Source organism: Toxotes jaculatrix, chromosome 1, assembly GCF_017976425.1.
Source record: "Toxotes jaculatrix isolate fToxJac2 chromosome 1, fToxJac2.pri, whole genome shotgun sequence".
Lineage (NCBI taxonomy): Eukaryota > Metazoa > Chordata > Actinopteri > Toxotidae > Toxotes > Toxotes jaculatrix.
In genome coordinates, this window is record NC_054394.1 from 13605432 (window position 1) to 13626054 (window position 20623).

The 20623-nt window shown below is 42.1% G+C and overlaps 1 protein-coding gene across 1 annotated transcript in view; it reads left to right on the top strand.

Moving 5' to 3' along the window:
* The window catches only part of ush2a (Usher syndrome 2A (autosomal recessive, mild)), a 189552-nt gene that overhangs the window by 160230 nt on the left and 8699 nt on the right, over positions 1 to 20623 (top strand). Inside the window, exons 71-81 of the mRNA XM_041037694.1 lie at positions 117 to 279; positions 1372 to 1589; positions 1680 to 1816; positions 13139 to 13220; positions 13327 to 13472; positions 14001 to 14342; positions 14591 to 14952; positions 15145 to 15514; positions 16046 to 16327; positions 16455 to 16624; positions 18066 to 18396. Coding sequence (XP_040893628.1) covers positions 117 to 279; positions 1372 to 1589; positions 1680 to 1816; positions 13139 to 13220; positions 13327 to 13472; positions 14001 to 14342; positions 14591 to 14952; positions 15145 to 15514; positions 16046 to 16327; positions 16455 to 16624; positions 18066 to 18396 — 2603 coding nt within the window. The remainder of the gene's footprint in view (positions 1 to 116; positions 280 to 1371; positions 1590 to 1679; positions 1817 to 13138; positions 13221 to 13326; positions 13473 to 14000; positions 14343 to 14590; positions 14953 to 15144; positions 15515 to 16045; positions 16328 to 16454; positions 16625 to 18065; positions 18397 to 20623) is intronic.

Sequence of the window (20623 nt, forward strand, 5' to 3'; positions counted from 1 at the left end):
GGGTCATACTCGGGGGAAATGACTTGTGACATTAATGTGAAAGAAACAAATGTAATGAGTGTGTGTTTCTTGGAATGTTTGGGGAGTTTTTACCTTCTTTTTTTGTTCCTTTGCAGAAGGGTGTGGGGTAGGAGAGGTACTTTCAATTCGAACTTTAGAGGCCGCCCCAGAAAGTCTGCCAGCCCCTACAATAGAGGCAGCTGGAGCCAATGTCCTGGAGATTCACTGGTCAACTCCCCAAAAACCAAACGGACTCATCACCTCCTACCATATATACAGGTAACATACACTCACAGTAAACACCGAAGCCAAATTAACAAAATACTGTGTCTCCAACATCTCTGTTTTTAAGGTACAGTTTTGTAACTATAATTACTTGGTTGTGGTGAGGAGAAGATGGCTTTCATGGTTAAAAGACAACTACAACCTTATGCTAAACTGCTCACATTATCTACTCAGTCTATCACTACAACACTAATGAACCAAAAGCAACACACATACAGTGCATCACATACACACACTCTTTGCATACATGTAATGTACACATACAGTGTATATACAGAGGTCTAGAAGTTTTGGTGATGTATCTCCAGGCAAATGTCTGCTTGCCAATCTATGAACGTTGTGTGTGTGCATGTGTGCGTGTTCGTGTGTATTAATGCATGCTGAAGGTCGTGGTCTGCTTGTTGACCAAAGAGTGTGTGATCTGTATGCAGGGTCAGACCAGACTAAGCCCTTTAACTCCTCAGGAAACACACATTAGCATAGCAGTACACACACACACTGACACACCTGGCATGATCAGACTCAGGCAGACAGGGACTTGGATAAAATAGGAAAGTCTCTCTTTCTCTCTCTCTCTCACACACACACACACAACACACCTGAAACCCTACGTAATCACAGACAAAGGGGCTTACCAAGACATCAGGATGCTTGCATCAGCCAGTGACTTACACATAATGTTTAATACGTGATGTTACATTTTTTATTTCAATTCCACAACTAAGTGTGTTTATTTTCAATATACTGAAGGATACTAAAATATAATAAAACACTTTTAGATAATATACTTGAGATAACTTATCTAAAGATCCTTTTTTTTTGTTTTCAGCATATTTCAACTATATTGCAAATACACAAAAGTGAAACATCAGTATAATTTTATTGCATGTACAACAAGACATCTAAGGTTTCCCAAAAGTACATGAAAAATTATACCAAATGCTTCATTCAAGCAAATCTCAAGTGCTCTACTAGTACTAAGTGGTTACAATTTAATGTCACTTTCAGTATGTACATTTTGAATAAATAAAAAGCATACTGAAGAGAATCAATGAACAGCTAATCCATGAATTTATTTTACTATAGGCGTCCGTTGGGAACAGAGGAGGAGCTGCTGGTTTTCATCTGGACCAGTGGGCCGCTTGAATTTTTTGATGCGAGCCCCACCCTGAAACCTTTCAGCTACTTCCAGTACAGGGTTCGAGCCCACAACTCCAAAGGCTCAGTTCTGAGCCCGTGGGCTTTAGCCCAGACGTTACAGGCAGAACCCCAAGATATGGCCCCTCCCACGGTTACAGCCACTGGTGAGTTCACCAAGCCACATGAAAACACTGCTGTCACATGAAAATGCTCCTGTATTGAATCACTGTTCCACATGCTGTGCTCTTTGACAGGTGCATACTCAGTCCATCTGAAATGGTATGAACCGAGACAGCCCAATGGTCTAATTTCTCATTATAGACTGGTTTACAAGAAGCACCAACAGGACCCAACGCTCAACTCAACTGCTATTACTGCTCTCACTGTGAAGGTAATGCACACATACACAGTAAATGGTGGATGATGAGAACATGCGTGGCTCTGTGAGGGCCGTCTCCTTGATCACACGTTGTTTGGATTGTCTGATATCCTTTTGGTAGAGTTTCTGTGTATTGATAAGATTACTTGTCCATTCTAAATCCGGGAGCACAAAATGAAACATATGCAAAACATCTGTAGATGTAGATGTATAAAATTCCCAAACATTAAGAATGTAAATGAAAAGTAGATGGTCACTGTATCAGGATATGCAGTGTGTGTGTGTGTGAGTGTGTGTCTTTTGTCATTTGCAATGCTTGTAAAGAAATTTGGACTCTACCTGTGGTGGTAGTGCCATCTGTTTGCCGGTGAGGGGCCTGAAGTCACACAGACACACACACACACACACACACTGCCCGTGGCCAGCTATTCTCCAGGGCCCTTCCCACAATTCTGTGCCATGCCTGATGCTCTGAGGGAATAACTATGAGCAAGCCCCTGCAAACCAAACACACGTGTGCACACACAAAGAAACACACAAACACCCCCTCACACAGATGCACACATGTACTGTACACACACACGCACATACATTGCTGCCATCTAGTCTAAATAGGAGTTGGCAGCATGGTAAGCAGGCTAAGTTCACCCAAAGCTGCAACTAGATATTCATCAACAGTGGCTCGCATCCTCTCTACCACACACCTGTGTGTGTGTGTGTGTGTGTGTGTGTGTGTGTATTAACATCTGAAACTCAGTCTTTTTTACTTATATGAAACAATTATCGTTTTAAAGAGAGTGAGAGAAAGAAACAAAAACATGACCAAATGACAGACAGAGATTCAAACATGAGATGAAAATAAAAGAAGAGAGAAAAGAGGAATAGAGGTAAATACTTAGATGTACACACTTAGAAAGGAGAAGGAGGTAAAAGCAAGAGAGTCGGATTGGCAGAACAAAGACCAACTTAATAGAAATGGTAGGAAAGAGAAAAGAAGCAAGCACTAGAAGAGAGAAGACCAAAAGAGGGAAGAGGAGGAGGGAGAAAAAGACAAGTTAAGGAACATGCACGGGACAAGACAATGTGATAGATAGATGAGGAGGGAGGAGAGCAAAAGGGGGAGAAGAGGTGGAAGTATAGATCTATATTCTGTCCATATGAGTGGCCTCCTCTCCCTCGGTGACCTTTGGCTTGTCACTCATAATTAATACAAGATGTAAATGGAGACCTTTCACCTTCTCATTGATATGGAACACTGTGTTTGTGTGTGCGTGTGTGAGTTTGTGTGTGTGTGAGGCTCATTGACATGGCAAAGACTTATTTTGGTGGCGGTCATTTGTCACACGGGCCACATGCGCTCCGTCATTTAGAAATACACAAAGAAAGTGAAAATGAGAAACAAAGTTCCCAGCAAACTATAAAAGAGCAGGTTATATTTGTGTTTTGTTACATTTTTTGTCTTGACTACTAATAATTTGATATGTTGGGTTTGACATAAGGCAAATAAATTTGAGATTTAAGAGACGGACAACACGCAATCAGTTAAAAGGAGGACTGTAATTTGTCTAGACATAGGTCATAGTCATAGATTTGCTTGAATAAACCATTTGGTACCATTTTTCATGTACTTTTGGGGAACCTTAACTACCAAATAAGTACACTGCATTCACAATAAACATTATGCACAACAAAGTGAAACGTGAAAAGTGAAAAGTGGATGAGGGAAGAACTGTTACAGTTAAACTGTTAAACTTCATGACAGCTGTGGATTTTTTGGATGCCAACGAATGAATCATTGTGTAAAAACTCTGAAAGAGGGTTAGGGTAGTAGATTTTATCTGTCTTGTTTTTTTTTTTTTCTGAACAACTGATGACAGAAACTCGTAATGAGAGACTGCCGGAAGTGACATCAGGACTTTAGCTCTCTACTTTTCTCCTGTCTCCTGTCTCCTGTCTACTTTATCCTCACTCATCACTACTTGGTTAACTTTAATTCTCACCTTAATATTCACTTATCCACTCTTTCTTTTCTGCTCAAAATCTTTTAGTTTGTGGATGTATTGTTGTGCTTGTGTGTGTGTCCATTTGGTATGTGTGTATTTGTGTGTGTATTGATCTCAGGCTGGGCTGGAACCCTGCTCTCTGTGCCAGCTTGGCTGATTAATGGGGTCGTCATGGCAATCGGACGGAATGAGGGTACGAAGCGCAGGCGGCCTGCCTCACTAGATCCCTTTGCGCCGCCTGGCACACATGCAGTCTTATACACACGCACACACACAAATTCTCTCTCCATGCCTTACACCTTTCTGACAGACATGTTAGTCACTCACACAGGGTGTCAGGTTGCCTTTCTTGCATCATGGTTCTCTTACTTCTCTTATGCTTTAAATTTCTCTTCATTATTTTCCTATTGTCCTCCCTCTTTTCCCCCTGCTCTATTCTTCCTCTCGATGCTCACCCTATACTTTGCCCCCACACCACCTTTTTTTCCACAGGGTGTTTTTTCTCAATCTCATTTTCTTCTTTCTCTGGAAAGCTCATTGGGCTGCCATCTCTAGACCACTGGAGATTCAAGCTACCAAGGACGATTTTGCCCTCACTGATTCTTGGCAAAGGCTTCAGTGGGCAACTAAAATTCCACTTTTGTTTCACGCAACCTGCCACTCACCTCATCCCTCCACATCATCTTCTCCTCTCTTCCATAATTCACCCTGTCTTTCCTTTTCATTTTACCATTTTCTGCTGACATCCTTCACTACCTTGCAACTCCTCTACCTTTTCCTGGATACATTTTCCTCCTCCTCAGCCCATGCTGCCCTCTCTTCTATGATCTGTGCCCCAATTTCTTCTGCACCCTTCTTTTTTCCCTCATTTCTCACTCTACATCCTCTTCCTCTCTGTCCTTATATCTTATTTTCCTTAACTCCTCTCTTCCATCTGCCTGCTTCTCTCACCAGTTTTACTACTTTGTTTTCCCTCTTTCACGCTTTAACCCTTCTCTACCCCTCCTCAATTCCCTGTCTCCTCCCTTACTCCCTTTGCACCTCCTTTCCCTCTTCCATTCACTCTTCTCTCCTCCCTTGCATCTTCCTTCCTCCCGTATTTCCCTGCCTACCACCTCCCTCTTTCTCCTCCTCTACTCTTCTGTCCTTTTCCTCCCTCCCTTGGCTCTTCCAGATGTTACACTGCGGCCCTTGGGATCACTGGTGAAGGGAGACCATGTGCATACATACGTGTGTGTGTGTGTGTGTGATTGTGTTACTTTATGTGGATACATATGTCTGAATATGACTGCATGTGAGTATGTGCGTGTGCATGCATAACATTGTTGTTTGTGTGTATGTGCAACAGTGTGTGTGTGTGTGTGTGTGTGCTGTATTAATACATCCCATTGATCAGAGCAGGACCCCTGACAGTCATCATCCCTGAGAACCATCTGGCCGACGCCTGACGCTCCCTCACCCAAACACAAGCTGACACCCTATTAATCTGCTACCGCCATGCATACATACGTGTGTGTGTGCGCGTGTGTATCTGTGTGTGTGAATGAATGAATCAGTGAGAGCTTGTGGAAGAGAGTGTGTAATGTGCATGTAAGAGGTTATGTGTAGAGTTTGCGTTAACATTTTTGCCATGTCCATGCTTCTGTGTATGTGAATGTGTGTGTGTGTGTGTATTTGTGTATGTGTTCTAAACCCCAAACCGTGCACACACATACGAACGTGTACACGCACCACTCTGCCATCCGCCAACAACAGCCGGCGCTGAAGGGAGCTGAAGGGTGCTTGGAAATTAAGGTTATTACACAAATTGAGCCATATGGTCTAAATATTTCAGAGCTGAAATTTACTAGGCAATAAAAATGGCCCCTACCTCGGTAATGGTGTAAATTACAGCTTAACCACCAGCGCTAATGATGTCCTTCTGTACGCCCCGTAACCAACCGTACATGAAGGACACATTGTTTAAAAAATACCCCAGGAAAAGCAAAAGAGAGACAGAGAGGGAGAGAGTGGAAAAGAGAGAGAAGGGATGGGGATAGAGGGGGAAGGATGAGGTGAATAGGGCTAAGGAGGAGTTAAAAGAGGTGAGGGAAGAGGAGTGTGAGGAAAGAGGAGAGAGCGATAGAGAAGGAGATGGAGAGAAAGAGAGAGTGATTAATATAAAGTGGAGAAAGAGAGAGAGAGAGCTAGCAGCATGTTTACAATCTGTTAGTTTACCATTAAGAGCCCGTCAGAGAGTGCGGGACAGCGAGTGCCAGCCGGCGAACTGTGTCTCAAAGCCAACATGAGGTTCAGAATATGTGCGTGTGTGTGTGTCACATACACAGTGAAAATGTGTGTACTTAAGCATGCGCAGCTAGAACATGTATTAAAGTATGGACATCTTATCAGAATATGCTGTGTGTACTTTTGTTGTATGTTGAACGATTTGATCAGGACAAACAAGTAAGAGTTTTAAACACATTTTTCCCACAGTTGAAACACATCATATGAATACAGATGCAGAGTTTGGGAAATACTTAAGCATGCCTCTATTTACAACTAGCACATGTTGTAATGGACGGTAAGGATGTGATAAAATAAGTTACATACAGTTTTACCTGCTCATTTTCAAGGCACAGAAGTATCGCCTAAAGGACTGAGAATGGCTCAGCCGGTATTTTGTCCTGGTTACAGGTCATTGTCCGACCTACACGTGACAGATATCACCTGGAAGAAAAGGTGGAGCACCTTAAAAAATGGGAAATGTGTTTAATTTTAATTTTCTTGCGGAGAGTTAGATAAGAGGATTGATACCACTCTCGGGTCTGTAGGATAAACATGAAGCAAACGGCCTGTTAATTTAGCATAGTGTAAAGACTAGAAGCAGCCTGACTCTGACCAAAACTAACAAAATCCACCTACCCACACCTCTAAACCTCACTAATTAATGCTTTATAAATCCTTTGTTTATTCCATATGTGGGGTTATGTGCTGGGGTGTTTGCTGTGGCTTTGGATTTGTCAGGACATGCTATAATAGAAAGATGGATTTCAGTTTATCTGACCTGTTTAAGCCAGTTTATATTTTTAAATATAATAATGGATATAATAATAATAATGAAATGAAAACAGGATTGAACAGCAGCTTTACTTCCTCACTTGTTGCTTTTAACCCTCTCTTACTTTCTGCCCAGTTATCCTTTTAGCATCGCCTAACCACAGGAGCAGAGGATGGAGGGTGGTCAGAGGAATAGGAATGATGAGGCTTTGCCCTTGCTCTGAGTGACACCCTTTAACAAATGAGGGAGACCGAGGAGTGGAGGGAAGAGAGGAATACAGAGCTAAGTGCACAGAGGGTGAGGAGAGAGGGATGAGGAGGTTGAGAGTGGAGGAGGAGACAGGTGAAGAGAGGAAGGAAGGATTAATGGAGAGGATAAGGAGACTCAGATGCAGAGTTCGTTAGGCCCTCGGCCTATCAGTCCCCTTAGTTAGAGGTCTCCAGCTCTGATTGGAGGGCTCTCAGCATTCTGCATAAACAGGCAAATAATCAGGCTGCAACGCTCCCTCTTCTCCTCACTGCAATCTTTCTCACTGTCTCCTCATCTTTTTCACTACTCCTCCCTCTATCGCTCCACGCTGCTCAGACCTCCCTCCATTACTACGTTCCCATTTGGGTTTTCTATACCTCTGTCACAAATTACAGTTTTTATGTTATTCTCATCCACCATCTTTGCCCCCTCCATCCCCTCTTCTTCTGTCTCCCTCTCACTCTGTCAAGTGTTTTTTTTTTTCAAGTGAGTTTAGTATATATTCTCTTACTTCCTTTCTCCTTCTCTCTTCACACTCTCTCACTCTCACTCTCTTTCGCTCGGTAATGATGGGTTGTGTGTTATTGTGTGTCTGTCCGTGAAGAGGCTACACCATCCAGTGTAGTGCTCTCCACTTGTCTTAATGGGTGTTTAGTGGTGCAACCAGAATATGATGCTCATCACTTTAGAGGAATGTGTGAGTGTGAGTGCGTTTAAGAGAGAGGGGAAAAAAATAAGTTTACTATATTTGTGATGAGTCCATTCAGCTGTAGAAGAAAGTGTGTGTGTGTGTGTGTGCGTGTGTGTGTGTGTGTGTGTGTGTGTGTGTGTGTGTGTGTGTGTGTGTGTGTGTGTGTGTGTGTGTGTGTGTGTGTGTGTGTGTGTGCGTGTGTGTGTGTGAGAGAGAGAGAGAGAGAGCAAGAGAGAGACAAAGAGAGACGACTTGTAAGTAAATCCTTGCCGAGTGTTTGTTTTGGAAGTGGGTACTATGTTTGACTGTAGCCTGGAGGAGGTGTTCCTGCCAACCTCTCTGTCTGATGCTGTCTCACAGACTGGACACAAATGCAGAGTTGTGAGAGTCGTCGTGTTTATATTTTGCGGTCAGCATAATGTCCATCGATTGGTGGTGAGGGGTTTCAAGATGACAGCGATGCCAAACAAGGCTTTAGTATTTGTAAGCTGCTGGTCTGTGTCTGCATTTGAATGAGCCCTCAATCAAGTGGAATTTTAAGATGCTCCTGTTCACCCAGTGTAATAAACTCATTGTTACTTTGTCTTGTTAAAAAAAAAAAAAATCTAAAATTAAATCCACCAAAATTAACTCCAGTTCAGCTTCAGTTTTACTTCAGTTTTGTTCATCATGTGTACCCACCTGAATACATTTTTTGTTTTAATTTAATTTTAAACTTACTAATTAAATCTAGTAACCCTTTAATAATAACACATCAGGAACTGACATGCCTGGTGAAATGAAGCTCCAAAACAGTTGCTTGCTCATTTCAATTTCAAGAGATATCTGTGAATTTTAAGCATACCGTCCCTCACTCACCAGAATCTGTCCAGTGGTCTTTGGCCACATCACACACACACACATACACATACACACACTTACATATGTACACACCAAAAATGCTGTTCCTGGGGTGTAGAACCGCCAAAGCCAATCATGGCTGTCGGTGTGAAGTGGGCATGCCTGTTCCAGACCCCTGCAGTCCCTCTCTATGTCTGTGCTGGCCACAGACAAACACATGCCTAATAGCACTCTGTGTGTGTGTGTGTGTGTGTGTGTGTGTGTGTGTGTGTGTGTGTGTGTGTGTGTGTGTGTGTGTGTGTGTGTGTGTGTGTGTGTGTGTGTGTGTGTGTGTGTGTGTGTGTGTGTGTTGCTTGAACGTCTGTATGTGTCAGGGTCTGTCTAACGTGCACTGACTAGCAGGGACACCCATGCAGGGCATTTGCAAACAGACACGGGGCAATTGTGCCAGCAGCATTGAGTTAGGCATGCACACATAAATACATACACATACACACACAAACTTGGCTTGAGAGCTTGGCATGGGGGGGGGGGGTGAGAGAGCAGCGTGGGGTGCACTGGCTGACCTCAGAAACCCCCGAAAACAATTACTGCTCTCACAGGGCTGGTCAGGGCACAGCTTGTACTAATAGACTAGACTGAAGAATTGAATTGAATTGAATTGAATTGAATTGAATTGAATTGAATTGAATTGAACTAAATTGAACTGAACTGAATTGAATTGAACTGAACTGAACTGAACTGAGCTGAATTGAGTTGAATCACATCTTATCATGGCATGTTTTGCTACACACTGAAAGAAATAAGACACATAAGAAAAGGTGAAACAGCATGGTGCTTTATTATCTCTCCAGGACTTAATATGACAGAGCAGAGAGGCCAGAGAAGGCCTGTGGTGAGAAACATCCCTGAGGCAGACCAGCTGGACCCCATACACCTATCATTAGGAATGCTTCTTTCATGTATGTTCTCAGGCATTTACTTTACTTCTACCTGGGCGTCTGTTTGTGTGTATGAGTGTGTGTGAGTGAGAGACAAAGAGAGAGAAAGAGTGTGTGTGTGTGTGTGTGTGTATACGTGCATGCATGTGTGTAGCCATATGCTAATGTTGGTCAGTCTCTCTGTCTGTGTCTCTCTGCGGGGCCCAGTACTGGGGCCTTTGTGAGATAATCAGCATAATTCTTTTGACAAATACACATGGTTATTCTTAATTAGTATCACACACTGTCCCCCCGGCCGCACTATGCCTCTCCACCTGAATATCACACACACACACACGCACAGATGTGCAGTTGCACACGCGCACTTCTAGGGACACATGGGTACAAAACAAGATGCATGTAGATGTGGGCTTCTTAAGATACGTGCAAATACACACACATAAACACAGATATCGATATATGTGCACAAGGTTCAAGAAACATGCACACTGACCCTTTTTATATAGGCTACACGCACAGAAATACACACACACTCTGTCCAGAGGACCCCTGCTGCAGCTCAGCTCACACACCAAAGAGAAGACAGAATGAGGAAATAAAAGATTGAATAGATTGCTTCCTTGCCCTCAATGCTAAGTTGTGTTGAACCATGTAAGATCTGAGGGCTCTTTAATGTATAAATTAGCACGACCTCTTCCTGCCGCTTCTCCTCTTTCCCTATCGTTGTCTCCTTTTCTCTCCCTCGGTCTTGTTTACACTTTCACACAATCTCCCTTGTAGCCCCCCCATCTCTCTCTTGACTTCTTGCTCCCCCTCTGTTCTTTTGCATTTGGCATGATTAACTCGTGACTTTGATCATTCACACACACATGCACATGCTCATGTTCACTGGATTTAGGTTGACGAGATCGTATTCCTTTCATATTTGTTCATGTGGTCTTCATAGGTTGCCCTTTTTTTTTTCAAAATAGCAAAATAGTATTAACAGGAAAACCACCATTTACCAAAGGCAGTTTTTGCTACTACAGTACAGTTGTTGACAGTCACTACCGCTATAATTTTGCCGATGATGCAGAAAAAATTTGACAGTCCTACACCTGAATCATAAATACCCATTGCTAAATTGCAATATAGCTCTAACCCTAAAACTGATGCTGAAACATGAACTAATATGTATCATGGAAGCCACTTAATAGCTTTAATTATTTATGCTTACACCCATCAAGGATAGACGCTGTATAGTATACAGTATAAACATGTACAAGTATACAAGTATAAACATGGGACCTATGACAAATATAAGATTGGGAAATATAGTTACAGCTGTGTGGTCTTTAATATTTTCTATACTCCCATTTCTTTATCTTCTCAGTGTATATTAAATTTACCTTAACCCATATCATTACATCTCTAATAGTTTTGTGTGTATGTATGTGCCTACACGTTTCTTTAATATGTGTATTCTGTGAAAGTGTTTGTTTCGTGTGTGTGTGTGTGACTGTGTGTGTGTGTGTGCACGTGCGTGTCTATATGTGTATGTATGAGAAAGAAATAGTTATTGAGGGAGCAGTTAATGTAATGTAATAGTAGTGTGTTTCAGTTTTACACCATTTGATTACTGTCTGTCTCCATGCTGGTGTGTGTTTGCAGTTAGCAGGCTGAGGTGGTGAATTTCATAGTGCTAGATTGTTGAGTATTTGTGTGTGTGTGTGTGTGTGTGTGTGTGTGTGTGTGTGTGTGTGTGTGTGTGTGTGTGTGTGTGTGTGTGTGTGTGTGTGTGTGTGTGTGTGTGTGATGTAGCGAGAAGGCCGTTAATGTGGTGTGTTTCAGTGATAAAGTGTTTGAATGTATTGCCATCTAGAGGCGTGTAGCAGAGTCTCCATGCTCCTATAAAAGCTGCCAGCACCAGATGCTGCTATTGACAATGTGCATATGTTAACCGCTTTATAGGCCACATGCCTCACATATTTCACTGGCTTTTAAGGTAGAGAGATCTCTCATTCTCGCTCACTTAATCTGTCTCTCCCTTTTGCCACATCTATCTTTTTTCCTCTCCCACTTTAGCTTTCTTCCCTCTTTTTTTAACCATTCACTCAATCTCTCTCTGTCTTGCTCTCTCTCTCTCTCTCTTACGCCCCCTTCCTCTTTTCCTCCTTTTTTATTTCCTTCGTCAGTTATTAATTTACTCACCCTCTTACTTTTTCTCATCCCTCTTTTCTAATTCTCTGTCCTACATCGCCTTACTTACATATACTTCATTTCATTCTGATCTCTTTTTTTCTTTCAGCCTTCATTTCTCACTCCCTCCACCCCTTTCTCTTTCTATCTTTCTCCACCCCTGTATCTCTCTCTTTGCATCCCTCCCTCCCTCTCTCTATTGAGAAGTACTGTGATTTGCAGGAGGATTTAGCTTGTGTCTAGGGGCTTATTAATCCTATTTTACTGTGGATGAAAAACATGTTGGCTCCCAGACATGAAAACTGTGAATACATGCATTCTGGTTGTTGTTCAGACAGTTCATCCTTGGTGCCACGCTACGGTGATTTGTCAGGGTTTTCATTTGATTCAGTTTGAATTGGAGCCTTTTTGATCCTCTTGCCGCTGCAGTGAAGTGGGTTACCAGTTAATCTCTTTACATATGCTTGCTTATGAGAAAGCATACAGTCCTGAGCAGACTATTTAAAAAAGGGGGGGGAAAAACTGCAGAGTCAACACATAAAAAAAAATATAGCTTCCTGTGTTGTGCATTCACACAAATATGTTGACACATACACAGAGAAACATCAGTCTCATAGCTGATTCAAAGCTCACAGTCATAAACAAACAAACAAACAAACAAACAAACAGGCAATGCCACATCCTGGAGCCTAGTGCTCCCTGACTACCATGTCATCGCACGCCAGGGCCTTTTGAAACAACAGTGTGTCTCTTATCAATTAGTAAATGTTGTTCCCACTGTATCACACACATATACACACACATACACACACTACCCTATGTCTGCCAGGATGCTGGGCTGGGTCCCACTGCCTAAAGCTACTGGCAGACACACTGTGTTTGTGTATGTTTGTGTGTGTCTGATATGAAAGGGTGCATGTGTGACATAAACACTCAATCTGGAAGCTTTGAATTCACCCATAAGGGACGGCCGTCTGCCTGCCAGTCTCTCTCTGTCTCTGCCACTTCTCTAGTGTGTACTTACTTTGCCATGGCAGAGCCTGTATGTTGAAATGTTGATATCACAAATCCCATGTCATGTCATCTTAGCTTACCATTGTCTCTGTGTTCCTTTTCATTCCCCATTTTAATGAGTAATGTGCTGGTTTTATTCATGCAGGGTTTGTTTGTACGACGTGCTTCCCTGTTTCATTTCACCATCTCCACTCTTTTTCTTCAGCCTTGTAACTCTTGTGGAATCATTCCTTTGTGTTCCCTTTTTTCTCTCCCATGTCCCCTCCTCCTGATGGCTGTCTCCTTCTCATCTCTCTCCCCTACTTTCTCCATTTTTTCCTGTCCTTGTACCTCTTCCATCTCTCTGTAAGTCATACCTTGGTTTTTCTTTCTTCTTAGAGTTCAGTCCGCGAAGCGACAGTCTATGGTCTTGAACCATATAGTCAGTACAGTCTACGAGTGGATGCCGTGAACGGGGCAGGTAGGTTGAATATGATCAGTAACTCAACAACAAACAATCAGGGATAAATATCAGCACCAGCCTCTGAACCACTCCACTGAGTCTAGATGTTTTGTACCCCTTTCAGGCAGCGTGTCCAGTCCATGGGTAGGCATTAGGACCCTGGAGGCTTCTCCGGCAGGCCTGACTAACTTCACAGTGGAGCAGAGGGAGCAGGGCAGGGCATTAATTCTTAGCTGGGATCCACCGCGTGCTCCGAATGGAGTCATCACGGTACATGCAATACACACCCCAAGAACACTGAACATATATTTAAGTATATGTGCGGGATTGAGCAGGTGAACTGGGGTATAATGCTCTTCAGATAATATCACCCTCACACTGTAGAAGATACAGATAACAGCAGATAGATATTAATAATATACATAGACACACATACAAATGTCCACGGGAATACTCATGAGTTATCAACTCACAAGAAACACAGTTCACTCGTGTAATTCAGCTGCTCATACTTCACATGTATGCTGATACACACTACATGCACTTGAAAACGCCTGCACCTGAAGTCAGAACGTTCAAGCATATACACATTACCACATGCTTATTAAATGTATTCTGCCCTTCTTTGATGTGTTGTGGCCTCCCACCTGCTTAATGTCTTTGGACCTCCACTGTTCTCTTTTCCACTATGTCCGACTTTAACCCACCTACTATATCCCCTCTCTTACTCTCCTCCTCTCCTGCCATTCTTGATGCTTTTCATTCCTCTTCCCTGCTTTTCCATCTCTTCCTTTACAGATGTATAACTTGTACAGTGAGGGGAATCTGGAGTTCAGTGGTCTATCGCGCAACTTCCTGTTTCGACGTTTGGAGCCATGGACTGTTTATACTTTGACTCTTGAAGCTTGTACCTCAGCAGGCTGCACACGCAGCCCTCCTCAGCACATCGCCACAGCAGCAGCCCCACCTGCTTTCCAGCCTCCACCCAAACCTGTCTTCATTGGCCCAGACCAGGTGTCACTTAGCTGGGGACCTCCTTCTCAGCCCAATGGCCCAATTGGAGAGTATTTCTTACTTGGGAGAAGTGTGGAAGAATTGGGAAGGGGAAGAAGTAATGAAGAGGATACTGAAAGGGAAAAGGTAGGTGAAACTAAAGACATATCTCTGACGATATAGGCAGTGATATTTAAGTTCACAGGCCATTTATCAGTTAGCCTGATAGAAAACACAGGTGCATCCATTGTTTTTAAAGAGTTGTGTCATGCCCTGATTCTGTTCCTGGAACTAAATAAAGATATTATTATGTAAAAACAGTAAATTTCACAGCCGTGAATATGTCTTAGATTTCACCTTAAATGGGAGTAATCATCCACCCTTGTCTCCAACAGGTGCTGTTCAGAGAATCATCCCCACAACAAACTGCCACCCTATCCTATTTAGTGACTGGTTTACGTCCCTGGACTCAGTATGAGTTTAGTGTCCGTACGCACAACCCCGCTGGACACACCAACAGCCCCTGGATAACTGTAACAACCAGACAGGCCCCCCCTCGTGGCCTAGCCCCACCAACAGTGAGTCACATCGAAGGCCGGCCCAGTGAAGTGTTGGTCTCTTGGACACCTCCTTTGCAGCCCAATGGGGTACTTCAGTCTTACAGGATTCAAAGAAACAGTATTAGTTTCTCATTTAGTTTTGACCCAACTGTCCTCAGCTACACTGATGAAGACCTCCTGCCATTTTCAACATATAGGTACTGCTTTTTTTTTTTTTAACTAACTTGAATATTCCTTGTGAGGATTCCAAACAACCACCACAAGCAAATATAATAATAATAATTTTTCCACATTCATTCTATTCTATTCTATTCTATTCTATTCTATTCTATTCTATTCTATTCTATTCTATTCTATTCTATTCTATTCTATTCTATTCTGTCTTACAGCTACTCAATCATAGCCTGTACATCAGAGGGATGCATCACCAGTCCTCATACCAACATCACAACCTTAGAGGCTCCACCTGCTGCAGTAGAAGCTCCCACAGTGGACAACATAACATCCAACAGTTTAAACATTTCCTGGAGCAAACCACTGACGCAGAATGGAGAGGTTACAGAATATGTGCTGAAACTAAACAGCGAAGAGGTTTATCGTGGGAGAGACCTCAAGGCAGTGCTGTCAGATCTGCGGCCTCACACATCATATCAGCTAGCTCTGTTGGCTTGTACCAGTGGTGGGTGCACCACCAGCACCACAATATCCACTGTAACTGAGGAGGCTCCTCCCATTGGCCTGTCTGCCCCGACTCTTAAGGTGTCTTTTGTTTTTCTTCCAATTAAGACCTGTGTTACCAGGTGTGCAATACTTAAACCGTGTATTTCAGTCCAGAATGAATCAAAGGAAACTGGATTTGCTTTGCTGTATTGAAAACATTTAATGCATCAGTCAATCAGTCAAATCCTCCTTCATGAAAGTTATGTTCAGTTTTTGTTGAAAGTGTTTTAGAGATTTTAACCTTAATGAAGGAGCATTGTTGTATTAGACTGCATTAGTTTTAGTTAGATGTACCTAATAAACTGCCAAGTGAGCGTACATTTGTTTTTTTCATAGTAATTTTTCTCTCTTTTGTTTTCTTTTTGTAATATTACTGTTATAATTATTTGGGTGAGCTTTGTTGAATTTTACACTTTCTTTTCCTTGTTTCAGGCACCTTCTAAGCAGTTTTCTCTCTTTTCATAGATCTGTCAGATCAGTCTTCTACACACTCAGTCATTTGAATACTTACTGAATATTAAATGCTGTTTGGCAGTCTGTTTGATGTGACCATTGATCTTTCCTTTGAAGGTCACTGGCCCAGAGTCAGTGGAAATTACCTGGAGACCACCAGAGCACCCTAATGGCATCATCACAGGGTACGAACTCTGCAGAGATGGCGAAGTTATCTATGTTGGCACAGAGACACATTACCACGACTTCACACTTTTGCCAAGCGTGGAATACAGCTACACTGTCAGGTCCAACAACAGCAGAGGGGCAGTGAGCAGCGCTGCAGCCTCAGCAAAGACTCACCCATCAGCTCCTTCTGGTGTCGGTCTCCCCACGCTGACGCCTCTGGGACCAAGTGAGGTGTGTCATTCATCTACTCAGTCTATACTGTAGAAGTAACAGCTGAATCTAGAGTTGTGGTTTACCTTTGTAGTGTCTTTACATTATTGTTTAGAAGTTTTATACTGTATGTTGTTTGTCTTTCCAGGTGAGAGTGGAGTGGAGTTCTCCAGTTCGTCCTAATGGAGACATTGTGAGTTACACTGTGTATCAGAGAGATCCAGTCCAGGTCAACATCACCAACACTGTGTTCACTCCAAGGGATAGTGCCTTCTCTGATCGGCACACCACTCTGCATGGACTGGCTCCTTACCACAGGTCAGTCAAAGCACAATTCATGTCATTATGTCATTATGCAGCAAAGTATGTTTGGTTATGAATTAACTTTGTGTACATGTATAGGTTGTAAGGTAGATATATATGTAGATTTTTGTTGTTGTTTTTCTTTTTTACAAGTAGCTTGTGTAAATATTATTGCCTTTATAATTTAATTTCTATTGCCTAAAATGTTTGAGAGAAAAGTTGAACAACACAGTTACAGTTTCACATTCACATGTGTAGTAAGTACTGTAATGAAGGAAACTGTGGGGAGGAACAAGATAAGAATGAGCAACAAAGAAGGAAACAGAGTGCCATCTCTTGGTAACAAAAAAAACACCAGTCGACTCTTTACAAATCTCCATAATCCACAGGTCAGTTACTATCATAGCTAGGTTCACTTCACTTTCACTTTCATTTCAGTTAATTAATAACTTTAATTTTCTTAAAAAAAACAATTGACCAATGCATTCTTTCAAAATAGAAGGTGCACTTTAACTCATGTTATTCTAATATAATGAAAGTGGGCTTTACTGTGCAGTTTGTGCTGTTTTGCCATCTACAAAGTCTTAATCTGGAGACATTTATGCACTTAGTATAGTAAGATAAGTAACACTTAGATAAGTCACAGGCCTTATTTCCAGAGCCTGTGCAATAAATTAGGATATTAATGCATTTGTCAAATTTCGGGTAACTTGATTTGGTGAAGACAAGCTGTCAAACATCCTGTCAAAAGAACAGCATCAAGACTATAGTGGTTTAAAACAAGAAAGTGAGAAGAAATCAGTGACAACATATCTATCATCCTCTCAGACAAAAACAATAGTGTAGACCAAAGACTGTATGTCTCTGTATGTCTTTGTGTGGGTCGATCTCTGTCTGTATATGTCAGTGTGCTTGAATGTGTTCCTTTACATGTGTGAGCGTGTGTATGTGGTGATAAGGTTCAGATAATAAAAGCTCATCAGCCTTATCATCTAAAGATCGCTCCCCCTCTCTCTGATGACCTGTCCATTCAGCTCATCTTCATCCCCTTCTCTCTCTTTTTCTCCCCCATCTTTTTTACCCTCTGTCGTCTCCTTTGCTTCTCTCTTTCTCTAAAAGCACAGCAGTGGCTTTAAATTAGTAACCACATAATGCTGGTTCTTTTACTGTAGTCAGGTAAGGCTCAGTGGACACTTAGTTGAAACAAACATCATTTCACACATTGTGAAATATACCATTTTGAAATTGAAGAATACATGGTTGGCATGACCTTAACTGTCTTCCAAAAATGTTTTTCTCAACAAATCTGGTGTGCAAACTATAATCACTAGTATCATGGTCTGTTGATGTCAAACAAGTGTTATGTTAAATGTTTTTTTCCCTGCAGTTATCTACCACATAAGACACAAATATCACTGATTATTAAATTTAGAAATATGTGTTTTTGTGTGTGTAGGTATGAGATGAGGGTGGAGGCTTGCACAGCGCTGGGCTGCTCCTCCAGTGACTGGTCATCTATACTCACTCCAGAGGCTCCCCCTGCTGGACAGACAGCACCGCTGTTAGACCTGCAGCCTGACCAGCATACCAGCCTACAGACCACCTTTCTGCTCACCTGGTCCCCTCCAGCTCAGCCAAATGGTAGAGTCCTGCACTATGAAGTTTACCGCAGATTGGACCATACCACTGATGACCAAAGAAGTGATGCAGCAACACTTGTATACAGGAACGTCTCCACTGCACACAGAGATGAAGGACTCCGGCCATACACTCTGTACCAGTATCAGGTATAATGCTCTGTGTATTTAGATGTGTGTGTGTTTAGAGAAGCAAAGTACAGCAAATACATACTAACTGGTAATAACTATTAAAAATTTAACTGACTTTAACTACTATTTATCCAGATCTGAGAAGGAATGGAAACCAATCGTTTGGTGGTTGTTATAGCAGAATACCATTGGATGTTGAGACATATTTTATGATGCATCCTTGAGATTTTCAGCATTTTCAACAGTTGCTTTTATTTGTATTAGAAAGGATAAAAATGTTTCAAGGATGACATAGAGCAACAGCAAGTTGATTTGTTTTCAAATTTCATAGACATTAAGTATTAAAAAAATAAGGTGATAGCAAGATTTTTTGGAGGAAGTAAGAATTATAAAAATCCTGAAAACTAGGAAAACAAATAATAGAGATGCACAAAAAGGTTTCTTTATATACAGTAATGTGATGACTGTAATATACGGCATGCTGTCGTATTTATATTCTTACTCTGACTGAAATCTTTTGTCCTCTGGACATGGGAACAATGTTAAATATTTTGTTGCAATGTGTGAATCTCATTTGGAGATGAGATCTGATCTGACTGACACATCAGAAGATGTAGCCTGTTTTCACAATGAAATATTTTCCAAAAGTACAGTCACACACAAATAAACACACCTCAGCTGAAATGGTCATTCATACACAACATACACAGACACACACATACAAACACACAAGCCAAGTAATCAGACAGGTGTTAAATGGAGGGGTCCATATTCATGCTGTTGTGCTCTGCGTTGGAACGCTAATTGACAGGCTAGCCCTTTGGAAGCAACAATAACATTAGCATTCCTGCCTGTCAGACATACGAGACGAGGCCAGAGAACCTGTGTAATTGATTGAGTTTGCCTGATTGTGGTGCCGTCTTTATTTACGAGGGTCCTAATTTATGACAGGAGGAGGGAGGGAGGGTGGAGCTTTGGGAGATGACGGGCGGGCAACAGAGCCATTAATCACTGGGCCCTCAGAGCACCCACTTCCTGATTACCAGCCAGCCAATCGAATTAACTGTTAGCCCCCTTGGTAACAGAGCTTGTATTGGAAAGACCTTTTAATGGTGACCGCTACACGTCCCCTGAGGATTTGCCAGTGGGGGATTGGGGTACGTGGACAAGGTGGTAGTATGTGTGTGTTGTGTATGAGCACATGTACACAGTAGTACACTGTGTTTGCACGTGCGTGTCTGCATGTGAGTGAGTGTGTGTGTGTGTGTGTGTGTGTATGTGCCAGGGAGAGAAGAGCAAAGAAACTTTATACATTTTTGGACATTTCATTTGAAGTTGTTCTCCATGCCATTTGTCTCAGTTTCCAAGCACTAGTTATATTTTCTCAGTGTCTGTCCATCTACAGAACTATCTGCCTGACTTTATTTTTATTTAGCTGTTAATCTGTCTGTGTTCCTATCTGGCTCACATCCTTTCTCTCCACGCGTTTCAGACGTACACAAGGACGATAAGTCAGTTCAGTTTAGCACACCACAGTGCAGAGAGAGAAATCATATTAGGCTAATTACACTGGGTCATAAGCTCCTATTGACAGCTTTATGCTTGGTTTTAATTACTGCCCACTTTCACACAACTTAGCCCCTTCACCCCAAGTAGATGCACCCGCCAAGTAGCTCTGTTGGCCTATCAGAGCTCTCAAATTAAGTCCGCAGTCCAAGCATCCAATAAAAAGGCTCGAATACTGTCTGGAAGTTTCCTGAAGTCGTTTGTTGCCATGGCGGCTCATTTGCTGCCATGGCAGCTAACAGGGTATATTTTTATTTTGTGTCTAATAAGCCAAATCATGGCCCAATAGGAGAGGAGAGGAGAGAAAGCAGTAAAAAGTCTGTCGATGATATAGGGACAGAGAAATGAGTTCTACCTTTCAGCACTGGATCAAGGACAAGGTGATCTGGGCTGACTTTAGTTTTGAACTTTTTCTCTCTGTTCTGTCTATGTGGCACAAACTTCTTAATCAAGCCCAAAGCGTTGTGTCATGTTGAGGCTTTAACTGTGTTGCTACTAGGGGAAGAACATGGTTGTTGCTGGGTAGAAGTATTTTATTGCTGCAAGTTGTAATTTTTATGATGGCAGAAGCAAATTTAATTGAAACTCTTTTAGCAACAAGTTAAGCCCCAGTTCCCATGTAGAAACTACATGCTGGTGTAGTAGAAAACCTTTCCTTTCACCTGATTCTAATTCACTT